Source organism: Lepisma saccharinum, chromosome 1 (assembly GCF_977018435.1).
Source record: "Lepisma saccharinum chromosome 1, izLepSacc3.1, whole genome shotgun sequence".
NCBI lineage: Eukaryota > Metazoa > Arthropoda > Insecta > Zygentoma > Lepismatidae > Lepisma > Lepisma saccharinum.
This window is the reverse complement of record NC_139229.1, coordinates 3,532,142-3,545,319: the sequence shown is the minus strand read 5'-3', so window position 1 is coordinate 3,545,319 and position 13,178 is coordinate 3,532,142. Positions and strand designations below refer to the sequence as shown.

The 13,178-nt window shown below is 33.4% G+C and overlaps 1 protein-coding gene across 16 annotated transcripts in view; it reads left to right on the top strand.

The window, feature by feature from the left end:
• Positions 1–13,178, top strand: part of pHCl-1 (pH-sensitive chloride channel 1) — a 655,929-nt gene that overhangs the window by 621,913 nt on the left and 20,838 nt on the right. For 14 of the 16 annotated variants that reach the window (XM_083128521.1, XM_083128534.1, XM_083128594.1 and 11 more), the window contains one exon: positions 8,798–8,929. The exons of the other annotated variants lie outside the window; for them this stretch is intronic. In XM_083128521.1, the coding sequence (XP_082984647.1) occupies positions 8,798–8,929 (132 nt within the window). The remainder of the gene's footprint in view (positions 1–8,797; positions 8,930–13,178) is intronic. 16 annotated transcript variants of the gene reach the window in all.

Below are 13,178 nucleotides of genomic sequence, written 5' to 3'. Positions count from 1 at the left end.
AAAATGTTCACGAGTTAATTCCATTTTATTGTTGTCGCCCAATCTCCAAGGCAACATAAACAACACAAATCAAGCTATTGACAAAACATTTGAAGTACGTTATGGTCAATAATGCCTGACGATTCCGTGCAAACGTCAAATCGCACCTAACTACAATCAGTGTTGCCAAGACTCAAAATATAAATAGTGGCCCTCGTATTCCAATCCTATTATGACAAGACCAATTAATTAGTTGATAGTGATGATCAGCCAATAATGCCATATTGGTATACCCTCATTGTGGTTTAAAACAGAAAACCTGAATACAAAGCCTTCTTTTTGGTCACATTACTTCAGATGGTTCCTGCAAATCTTACATTACTTTTTTTTTTTAGAAAATCCCTTGGATGACAGTTATTGATAAAACTTCTGAAATGTTATTAAAACAATAAGCCTTTACATATTATTTATCATTTGTTCCTTCTTGTTTTAATAACAATCTTTAGTGAAGGTTTCGAACTTAGCTACATTTGCTTTTCAAATATTGTTCAATGCATTTTTTTTTTTGATTTTGTCAGTTTAACAAACAGAACTTACATCTTGTGAATCTTGGCATTTATTTAAAACTCTTATACTTTCCTCCAATAATAAATAATTTTCAAATATTCACTTCCTCTCCTGTGGTTAAGTGGATGAATTATTCATTTATGGTTTGCTATGTTTGATATTAATGTTTAGAATTCTATATTAAATAAGTATACCAGTACCTGTATGTGGCTGTATTTATTGGTATTGGTAAAATTATATCGGTCACGTATTTCTTTCTGGTTTACTAGCAGTGTGGTATTTGGCAAAATTCAAGTGGGAGGGAAATTTCAGTAATCTCTCTTGAAGTATTGGGATAGTGTATGAATTGTGTATACAACCCCCTCACCTAAAGCACCAACAATTAGCTGCCCCTCATTCTTCCCTTCAAATACTACTCTGTTTACTAGCTATACAAATTTTGTTTGAAAGTGAAAGTATCTTTACCACAGGTACAATAATAATTTAAATATTTTCTTGATTTGTATATTGACACCTTACCTCAGCACTTCATTGGTAGGTTATTTGAAAAACTATATAGCAACAATGGAGACTATGAAAGGCAGCACATATGAATACAACTATGAAGTAAAAACCATTACATATATTTTTGAACATAGATTTCCATTCTTCTATTAGTTTTGTTAACTATTTCATCTGGAGTGAATCCTGCAAGTAAACTCTATTCCAAATGCTATTACAAACACAAATTTCAACAATTCAACCTTACATTTTGTGAATTTCTTTCTACCCTTAATGTAATACACTGTCAATTTAAGAGTGTGTGCACGATTTAGGATAAAAGTCTACTGAGTTTGAACATACAATCTGATATACCTTTTTTTTTACTCAAAGAGACACAGACACAGACACAATTTGCTAATATAAATTTTATGTTGTTACCAATTAACATAAACTCTTATAACATAGGAGAAGTTCAATTTTTTTTTTCGTCTTGGCAGCTCAGTACTGGATGAAATTTTTGCTAGCAAACATCCTTACAATAATAAAAAAATGCTATAATTTTATTATAAAAGAAGACATTTATTTAAACTTAAACTTGGATATAGTTTCAATTACAGAGAATAAATCTATACCAGATTGGTGTTCTGGTGTTCAACAGTTTTATTTTATTCACTACCATCGTTGCTTTCAAATTAATTTTACTGTTTAATATGATTTCTCGTTCATTACAATAAGGTTTTTTGTGCAAAGATAATTATATAATTTTTAATATGCAACAATTGCTTATGGGCCTAATGTTTTAGCTCCAATTGTGTAATTTTTGTTGTTTTTTGTTGTGGTGTGTTGCATGTATCAAAAAGACACTGAAAAGGTTGTGTAATCATGTTCTCAGGCTGCATGTCCAATTATGGTAAGTTATATTGTGATGTTATATTAACCATTGTTTTCTTTCTATAAAACACTGCTTCAGAAATTTAAGGAGAAAGGCTTATGTGCTGTATCCATATCTATATTTGCTGATGGTAATATTCAAACTTTAATATGAGCAAGTTAAAAAGCTGGAATATCTGAAATGCAAACATGTGCATAGTTTGCAACTTAAATGTGCAAAAGGTATATGCAAATAGCATGAGGAATGTAAGTAGTGCAAATTGCATAGCAAATTAGTACTTTTGTATGTTCATTATTCCTATATTGGTTATTCTTTGTCATTGATATGTGCACATTTCTCAAAACTGACAACATGTAATATTTTTAGATTAGTGGTGATATTTATTATATCAGTAATTTTTTATGGGAATAGATCATTTTAAGGTGATCGACTATTTGAATAGAATTTGACTGTTAAAAACTTCTAAGCTGTATGAATGCGAAGAATGTAAGTGGAGTTGAAATATCCTTGTACAAAGGCTGTCGCAGAGAAGGTGAGACAGATTTTTTCCTGACTTGGCAACACTGCCTATGGTTTCGGCACTAGTCGCGTCGTGTAGGATGACTCATTCTGTTTCTATAGCAAGTTGTCACATGTTGCAAAACCACGTTAGTGAGCAGCTGTGTTGATTTACGTGGAACGTGTTTCGTTTACCCCTCCAGGTTTTTGTGTATAACATTGCTTTTCGCGATGAGTATTCAAGATGAACAGCGACATGCCATAAAATTTTGTTGGCGTTTAGGGAAAAGTGCTGCAGAAACATATGCAACAGGCATATGCCGATCAAGACAGACTGAGTAGAGCCACAGTATTACCAAGGAGTCATTGAGACACTTGAGTCAGCACGTAGCAAAAAAGAGGACGCATTTTGAAGAACTCCTTCATATTGCACCACGATAATGCATGCCCGCATACTGGCGGGGCTTTTCAGGATTACGCGACGAAGAGAAAAATAGAAATTTTCCTGCATCCAGCACACAGCCCGGACCTTGCACCCTGCGACATTTGGCTATTTCCGCTTTTAAAGGCCACTTTACGTGGTCGTCATTTCATGACGAACAAAGAAGTGATCACCGCAGCGCAAGTTTTCTTCAGTTCGCTACCTGACAACGAATTTTCAAAGACATTCACAAAGTGGCAGGAGCGTATGGACGCTTGATTAGCTGTCAATGGTGCCTATTTTGAAACAGATGTACGTCTACTCGATATGGCTGATTCTGAATAAAAATTTTGTGGTTTGTAATTTTTTTGTTTCACTTTAATGATGCTTGGAGGGGTCCATGTACATGCTTGTCTTTTAACTGCTACACAGTCACAACTTTTTGACCTATTGCGCTCATTTTGGTCTCAATCGGCAGCTAATGAACAAAATTTTCACCCTAGTACATTTGCTAGCCAATGGAGGTTGTTGTTTTCCTATACAGGAATTAGTCTCACCTTCTCTGTGACAGCCTTTGTAGTTAAATGGTTTTATATTTTTACAAACTATAGAAATGGAGAAATATCCAACACAAATTCAAGTTTTCAACGAGATATACTTGGTCATCATTCTCTGTTGATTGTTACAAACGTATTATGGCATTCATTTTATAATATAACAATATACTTGGGTTCAATTCCTCTTCACTTCCTCTGAATGAATGATTATAAAGAAGGAATTTATTATTGAACATTTGCATCTGAATACAGTACTGTAATTCTGCTCTGTGGATACCTCAATAAGCAACACCGGTTAGCTGGTTACTACAGGAAGAACATACAAAAGTGGCATGTCCAGTAAAGTTCCCAAGAGTTTGAACTTCCTGTTTTTGACCGAACTTTCAAAATGGCTTGTCAGATGCATCAATACAAGATAAAATATAGTTCTGGCTGCCCAAAAATAAGCCATAACAAACCCACATTATTAATATTACCCACCTTATTAAATACCTTGGCATGCCACTAAAAAGAGTATTTCCGCCTGCAAACTATTTTCCAGAGAAAATACATTCCTCTGTGGAAAAGTAGAGTTACGCTACTGGAAATTGAAATATAACATGTATGTATACTCATCTTACTTGACTTATGTTATAAATAGGGAGGGAGACAAAACAAATGGTGAATACCTACATATTACAATGTTCGTTGCATTTGGTTTCAAAAATGAGAGAAGTACATTTTACCCCCAAATTTAGCCATGCAATAATGCATAATTACATCAGAAGGTGAACTAATCTCTTAAATACAAATTTTGTAGTTTCTTTGCTGAGACAGCATTTTCCCTTGATTTTGGATTATCCCTTAGTTATACCAAGAGTCCCAGAACTTTTACAGCAAAAAGGGGAATAAAAAAACTTCTTTAACCTTTAGACTGCCGAGCGGGTTTTCGAAAGTAACCTCTCTCTGGCCACCGCCTTCGCGCATGATTTTTTAAATTTTACACTTATTTCAGAAAAACATTATATCTCTGAGACTATTTGAGCAATCATCTACTTCGGGTAACTTTTTTTTGCAGTTAGAACATCAGGGCATGCAACTGTGCAGGAATCAAAACGCCGAAGCCAATAAGAGGGGTTGGGTGGGCCATGGCCCCCAACTTTCAATGAAAAAAATCATAAAAATGGGGAGTTTTTTTCACATATTCGATACTGTAATGCACCCAGGAACATGCAATGACTTTTATTCGGTTGAGAAGGACCATGCTTTGAAAATAAGGCTAAAGTTTGCATCCCCTTCCCAAAATAGCAGGGAAAGAGGGGCAAACTCCCAATTTTTATGATTTTTTAATTGAAAGTTTTTGGCCGCAGCCCACCCAACCCCTCTTATTGGCTTTGGCGTTTTGTTTCCTGCACAGTTGCATGCCCTTATGTTTTAGCTGCAAAACAAAAGTTACCCGAAGTAGATTGGTCAAATAGTCTACGAGTTATAACATTTTGTCAAATAAGTGTACAAATTTAAAATTCGCGCCAGCTTCCATATGTAACTTTGGAGTCGGGGGGGGGGGGGAGGGGTCCTGGGTGGGGGGGTTTTCTTCCACATGACATTTCAAAGTTTTATCTCAACATCTGTCAGCGTTTACAATCTCACATACAAGTATGAAGGTCCTAAAAGCACATGAATTGTTTAATTAACACGATGGTCCATGAGAGTGCCATCGGGCGACTCAGGCTATATTGTGAATGGAACACTCATAGACCATTGGGAAAGTAAAGGTTAAAAAGCAATAAAAAATCATAAAATATTTCACACAAGTGATAGAAGGTGAAGATTATGAATATAAGTGTAAAGTTTCCAAATCAAACTTAAGATTTCATTCACCAATAACACAAAATTATTATTTTACACATTGTGTTTCTAAATCCAAAATCCAGTCCATTTAGGTAAGAACTTTAGATTTTTTATTTACGCTTATGCACTCTCCATGCACTTCTTGTGTAAAAGAAATTGAAGAGACACTGTTCACTGGAGAATTCTTGATAACTTGTTACTAAAGATGAATGTCCAATAACAGAACTTCTTGGAGCTATATCATAAATATCTTCTCAAAGATATAATGAAATATTTTTTATGGTCTAATACTGACCCATAACATCACCTACTTCGGCAACTTCATAAGTGGTTCTCTCCCTATAGTAGCCCATTGATTGCATATTGGAAAGCTACACTTCACAAAGATATAGCAGCTTATAGCATTTTAATTTAGGAAATTAATTCTGCTTAATCATGACTTCAGAGTTAGAAGTTAGGGAGAAAATATATTCATATACTCCAGTTATTCTGAGTGTGAAATGGTTGTTCAGTAAAACCTCGTTAATCTGGACTAATGGAGGGATAAGTTGACCGGATTAACTGAAATAACCTCAAAGAACAGTAGAAAGTGCATTAAAACTCCGTTTATAGCAACAAAACACGTTTATTATGGTGTATTTAAAGGGCATAGGCCTAAATACACTATACAGTACAAAGTCTGCGGGAAACAGAATTTCATCAGTGGTTGACTGCCTTTTCTTTGGGAAGTTCTCTTGTTGACTTCTAGCCACATTTAAAACCTTGCATTCTTTTTTTTTTTTTCCCTGTCCAGATTAAGTGAAGTCCAGCTTATCGGGGTCTGAATTAACGAGGTTTTACTGTACTTGCTTTGGCAATTTAAACCACCAAACAATGAGCTTTATCGAATTATTCAACTACTCTATTGAAAGTTATGAAATGAAATCAATCATTCATTTTGAGAGCGAGTCATATTTTTTTGACATATTTGGTTCATTTTTTAAAACATTTTTAGGTCATCAACTGTACTTATAAATGCAATATTATTGGATTTTCGATTACTTTGAAGGGTTGTGGTTTTGAGTCCTCGAAGTGAGTATCCCTTCATCAAATTCATCTAACCATCATTCATACTCATCGAAAGAGACAGAAAGGTACACAAAATATAAGAAATACAAGTTAAAATACAAATTGTGCTTTATCCTTTCTCTCTGTTAACAGGAGTGGAATAAGATTAATGATGCTTAATACTAATTTCATCTTATTTTATGAATTCTGTGCTATAAATCCTAGAATTCGTGCACCACTATATTACCATGTCAAATGCTAAACGTGTATGGGGACGGTGAGGGATTGTGTTTAAACCAGGTTATTTGTAAAGCAGTATTTGGTCTTGGTTATGTGCTGAAATAGGATCTTCTATACAGTGATTCTTTCATTATTTCTTCCTTACAATTCAATGTCAGAGCTGGAGTTGTTGGAGCAACATGCTTACTTTATGGAATTATTGCTTTTGGTTGATATAGAAATTCAATTAAATATCAATAAATAGCATAAATTAGTATATTTGATCAATGTAATTTCAATGCCTTTTACATCTACTATATGTACACAAATACACAATTTTAATGGATGATATTCATTGAACTACTTCCCACACAATTCATTGCATGAAATCGTACCTGCCCTGCCATATTTCGGGCAAACAGATCAGATCCTGCGTTGAAAACATGCAGGGTAAGCATTGTGTGTGTGTGGTCTTTGCCGAAGTGATTCAAGGTGTGATTATCGTGATCATATGAGCAATGTGTTTCCATGAAACATTGCAAATTTTCTCACTGTAAGGAGAGAAACTCTTTTCGTAACACATGTAAATATGAGAGCACTCGAAAATTGGAAGCTAACGCCGATTTAACCTGGCTGGTAACCTGAGAACACTTGTTTGAATCAAGTCGCCAGGAAAATTACAATTCCTACCTGTAAATATGTTTGCTGCACTTCATGCTGTTTCTTCCCAACGTGCACTGCACGATAACGTCAAGTTGAATATCATCCATTTTTTGAAAAGTTTTTATTAATATGCATTTCTGTTTAGTTTTAACTAAAATCGGAGAAATAAACTCCAGTTATTCAGAAATTAATACTCACTGTTGTACTTCTTTAGTCTGAAATTTTACATCCATAGAATATTTAATACGTGTGAACATGTACAGAGAAATGCAAAATGAAAATTTTTGTAGCTTTAAGATTTTTCACAGATATCCTGTTCTTTTTATTAAAAATTATTTCAGGAATTGGTGAAAGTGTTGAAGATAATTTACCGAATTTGGTGCCATGTATTCTACCCGAAAACATACAAACACAATGCAACAAGCTTGATATAATATAGGAATTCCAATTCCAATTGTACTGTAGAATGTTCACTCTAAATGTTAAATGTCACATCTAATATTATTGTTGAAATACCCAGATATTTATATCTGTAGGTTTTTATATTAAATTATAGACATCAAGGTTCATTATTAATTGAAATAAAATAATAGTCATATGAAAATAATCAATTTTAAATTTGTATCATTCAGTTCCCATTCTTTTAAGTTATGAAAATTGTCATAGATGACTGTTAACATTTGAGTGAAACTTACTTTGTACTGAAAATTATATTAACAAATGCAATATTCTGGCAAATAGCGCAGATCAATTAATGAGTTTATGTTTTGATTTAATTTTGAACATTTATGAAACAAATTAAAAGAGTAAATTCAAGGGATGAAATCATGAATATTTGAAATTTGAAAATATTATAAAATTGGCAAATTTATTTCCTTACACATTACATTTGAGAAATGTAAAGGTAGAATTACTTCATGTGATTTCTCCCATGTTGGGTCATCAAATCATGGTTACGTTAGGTTTGTATAGTTAAAAGTTTTACGTTGAATATCATGCAAAATTGTTTGTAGATATAATAATTAGTATTATTCACTGCTAAAATGTAATAAGAAAACAAATTAATGAATTTATTAACACAATACAATCATGATGGCAGAAAAACTTACATCATCTTGATAAATTTCCCTTTGCATATGCATATGAAGGTGTACAGTACATGATAATATAGGTTGCCATTACATTTGTTATTTAAAAAAGTACCTCATTATGAGAAATAAATTTATTGTTAGCATTTTAATAGCTTGCACAACAAGCAAAAATTTCAAGATAACATTTCCATGTGAATGAACTAGGATTGTATTATCAGAAACCAACATTAAAATTAATTTGATTTCGAATTTCGTTTTGTTGAGAAAATTGAGATGTAATTCTAGATTTCAACAATGCCAAATTTCATATTAATACAAGTAGTGCACTATTTGCTAGAAACTTGTGAAACAAGATTCTAGAAAGGAAATAAAATTATCTGAAATACTAATATTTTCGAAAATCAATATAGCAACAAACTACACTAAAATATTACATAATTGGAATTGGTAGAAAGACAGGTAAATCTTATATTGGAATTCGACTGGTTGGGAGGAAAAAGCCAAGAAATTGGCCTACATCTGGAATAAAGTATTGGAATTACTTTTCTAGTTATTTCACCGAGTGAGCCCGCTACACGTAGAAAAGGACACACCTGTTACCCCACTCACTGAGAAGTTTCTTTCAACCCGGACCACTTTAACTCCCAATGGAAAGGAGTCAATTACCCATATTGAAAGACAGGTATTAGCCGCAACTCTGTTATCGTGTATTTTTCTTACAGCACACAAGAGAAGTGTTGAATCTAAAAATGTTGTACTTCGCACAGTAGGGACGGGAAAAGGAATGCATCTTGCATAAACTAGATCTTCACTTTAATAGAGCTTCTTCACTACTGTAACTAAAAAATAGTTCAAGCTATCTAAATAACTATTATATCTACAGTGGTTCCGGCCAAAGAACGGACTTGGAAAATCTATTTTTGTCATTTCCGTCAAAAGCCAGGGAGGGTCACATGAACCCCTGAACCAATCGGCTTTGTCCAGTTGCCGTGGTGAGGGGAAATTCTTGTGGTATTCTGCGTTGCCAAATTTTTCGTTTCGAGTTGTTTTCGAAATATGTGGCTACTCCCAACAAGGTCAAACAGGGCGAAGTTTAATGGTGCTGCAGCGCACCAAGCAAATAGGTCTTCCCTTCCCTGCCTCTCCCTGAAATGCGAGCCTAGGGGGCATGTTGACAGAAAGAGGCGTCGTGTACGACTGGGCAAAAATCAGACGTGTAGCAACCGGTATCAACACCGCTTTTTCCCTCTTGAACTGGAGGCGGAAAGTCTGGGTTTCCTCAAGTCCATTCTTTGGCCGAGTGGACTTTATCTAGTATAATTGAAAATTAAGTAAATTTGTAGTGACAAACACATCACTTATCTTGCATCATTTTCTCTGCCACAAAAAGACATAATGTTAAATACTAAATGCCTGAACCGCATGGATATGCATGTTAATAAACCTTCAGAATAATACTTTCCAGATAATAAACTTAGCTGGTACTTACAAAACAGAAATTATATTTAAATGCCCATAAACTGTCCGATGAATTAAAATATAATGTCTTTTCGGAGAGATGATCAACTTTAGTTGGATAGCATGTCTCCTAAATACTTTCCATAACTCCCTCAATTATTTCTAAAATAATGTTTAAACATGTTATGTAGAAGTTCTTGGAATATGTAAATTTATATACATATGTAATCAATTGCCATATAAGGCCGTTAGAATATCTAACTTTGGCTTTTAGCATCAAAACTATTACAAAATGGTACAGAATCACTGGGCCTACAGTCTAAGGGGAGATCTGACCCATAGCAGTCTGCTTCTATCAGGAATTGAACCCAGGAACCCTTGATTACATGGCAATAGTGATAGCCCCTAAATTATCAATGAGGCCCATTAAGCATATAATTAAAATTTTTAACTAGAAATTATTCTAATACTAATTCAAAATATCTTAAGGTAATGCGGTAATTTTAATTTTGAAAAATCAAATGTTAGTAAAGAGTTCTTATTCTACAGAAAATAGTTAATATCTGCGTTTGTATGTAGGAAATTTGTAATTAAATGAGCAAGTTCAATAGATAATTAGTAGGTTTATGGTAATTATCACTTAGTGTTATGTCAACCTGCAGTATAACAAAAAAAAAAGAAAGAAAAATAAACAAGTTAGAAGAATTACGACATATTATACTCTCATTAATATGTTTTAATAGTTTTCCTTCAATGTAAAGGGAAATCAGCTGTGTTACAATACAAGACGAGATATTACATACTAACTAGGAAGCTAAAATTATTATATTTAGTATTAGTCAGTGTAAAGATTCTGAAAGTAATAACTAATGTGTTGTACTATTACTCTTCTTAAAAATACACAAGTGAAATCAGTAATAAAACATCATCTTGCTTTGTAAATCAAAAGTTCCCTGTAAATCAGCATGAAACCCTATGATTTGTTTCGTGAAACCTTTTGGTGCATTTATGGTAATTATTTAAATAATATTTCTCATTAAAATAGATTGCCGTTATTAAAATTGAATTTTACAACAAACGTTATTTTTCCTTCCTTGAAAATTTTCATTAAATTATTCTAATTTCTACAAGAGGGTCTATGTTCTACAGATTACATCCACATTACTTTCCTATCCATTGTAATATTATATGTATAAAATCATACTGTGATTAACAAGAGGAAAAGAATAGCAACTTGATATACCTACACTTCAAATTTTGTTTCTTAAAGATTTCAATATTCTATGGAATTGAAATTTTTACTAATATTTTTTGCTCATAATAGACTGAATATGATATTTCAGCATTCAATTGTTCTACCATCTCTCTACCAAGGCCCATACATTATTGAAGAAAGTTTGTTACATATAGACTTGCTTAAGAATAGAAATATTTAACTGCAAACCAAATAAACAGATTATAAAGACTTGAAACTGTGTTATTGTCTGCCAGTAACTTATTTTGTGAAGTAAAATAGCTAGAAAGATGAATATTTGTGACCATATCAATATCTATTCAGATATACCATCTACTGCCAGAGGGTTACTTATGGCATTTCGCTTCACTGTTTCCTCTATATTTTACCACATTCTTCAATTTCACAGTGTATAGAAAGAATAGTTAGTTCTCATAAATCCATTTTATCAATATGCCAAAACTATTTTACCAAAAAGTTTCAATTTTCTCAGTCAGTAAATATGTTGTTTTCTAACCATAATTTTTATGGCATCTAAACCAAAAGTGTATTGTGATACTTATTTTCCAGTCATTTATCCGTTTCTGAGCAGCTCTGAGGCTCACCCAGCCTCGTATCAGTGGGTACCTGGGGGTAAAGGCAACCGGGTGTGATGCTGATCACATCGTCCTAACTATGGTAGAGATCAAGAATATGTGGAGCTCTATCTTCACATCACCCCCATATACCTTCATGGCATTTGTGCACAGGCAGGCACCTTTACCTTTTTTAAATAACATGGAACTTTGGATATAGCTTGAATATGCTGACAAGGTGGCATAGGATGAGTTCTTCCATAAAATAGATTCTACATCATACTCTCGATATTAATTTAAGATCAATAATGAAATTATTACACCATTTTTGACTAGTTGGTATGAAATTTATCTGTCTCTAAAATATTTTGATTAATGATCTTGGTAATTATTTGCAAAGTATGCAGACATCAGATATGTTGTGGAGAAACATTTGGCACAAAAAAGAATTCTGTGTAATTTTTTGTTACAATAGAACACACATAAAAAAAACTAACACTGCAACATTGAACAGGATAGATTATATTTTATATACAATATCATTTGAAATTGTGCATATTAGTAATCAGTGTTTATTTTGAGTAAGTATATAGTGCAGTATAATGGCAATTTGAAATCAAATTGTCTTAATTTCTTCATTTTAGCCATTCGCAGATAGTACAAGGAATATTCTCACCATTTGAGTGCCTAATCCTACATTTTGTTGTACATCTCTGCAAATTCTGTCATTTATATCCGCATTCCGATATTCCGATATATCCATGACTGCATATAAACCACTCTCTAATAAACATTTTAATAATATGTATCCTGTAAAGAAATTGTCCGAAAGTTCAGAACTCTAAACGTGAAGCCTCTTTTATTTGCAATCATAGTTGGAGATTTGAAAGTTTCAATTCTAATCCTGAATTTATACTCTTTGTACAAATATTTAACAGAATACTTCCTTTGCAATAAGCTGCATGTCATGTTTTCTTCACATGTTCATTTAACATTGGGGAGGGATGCATCCCCCCAATAATCCAGAGAAATGTATTATGTACAGTATAGGGGCTATCCATCGGAAGGAAGTGCCTTCGCACGGACGCCATAGTTGTAGCACAACAACTTCCGGTTCGTAGGTTCACAACATGCCGCTAAAGGGAGTGTCATACAGGAAAGGAACGAATAGGTGTGTAGCAGTGGGATGTAAACTATGTTCAGGGCTAAATAATCTTGCACATATCTCTCTTCATTCATTTCCTCGAGATCCATGGCACCAAAAATATTGCATTCAAGCTGCCAGGCGTGAAAATTGGAAGCACTTTAGTAGCAGCAGACTCCGCAGTAATCACAACACAACGTATGTGCAGGATCGTAAAAAGTTGAGACCGGGAAAAAATTCCGTCCCCATCCCGACTTAAGGAAAATCTAAATAAAAGTGGTTTATTTTCTACACACACACACAGAGTTATATATATATATATAATCACTATAAGTATCTGAAGTTTATTGAAATTAGCAGTCTTATTCTAGAAATGCAAAATCACTCATCACCTGAGGTTAATACATTTTTTTCAGTGTGGGGTAATTTTGAATATTTTCCGTCCCAAAAATCTCCAAATTTTGTCGGTAAATAACATTTCTTTCCAGTCTTGAATGACAGGGTCTTCAAAATTTCCCAA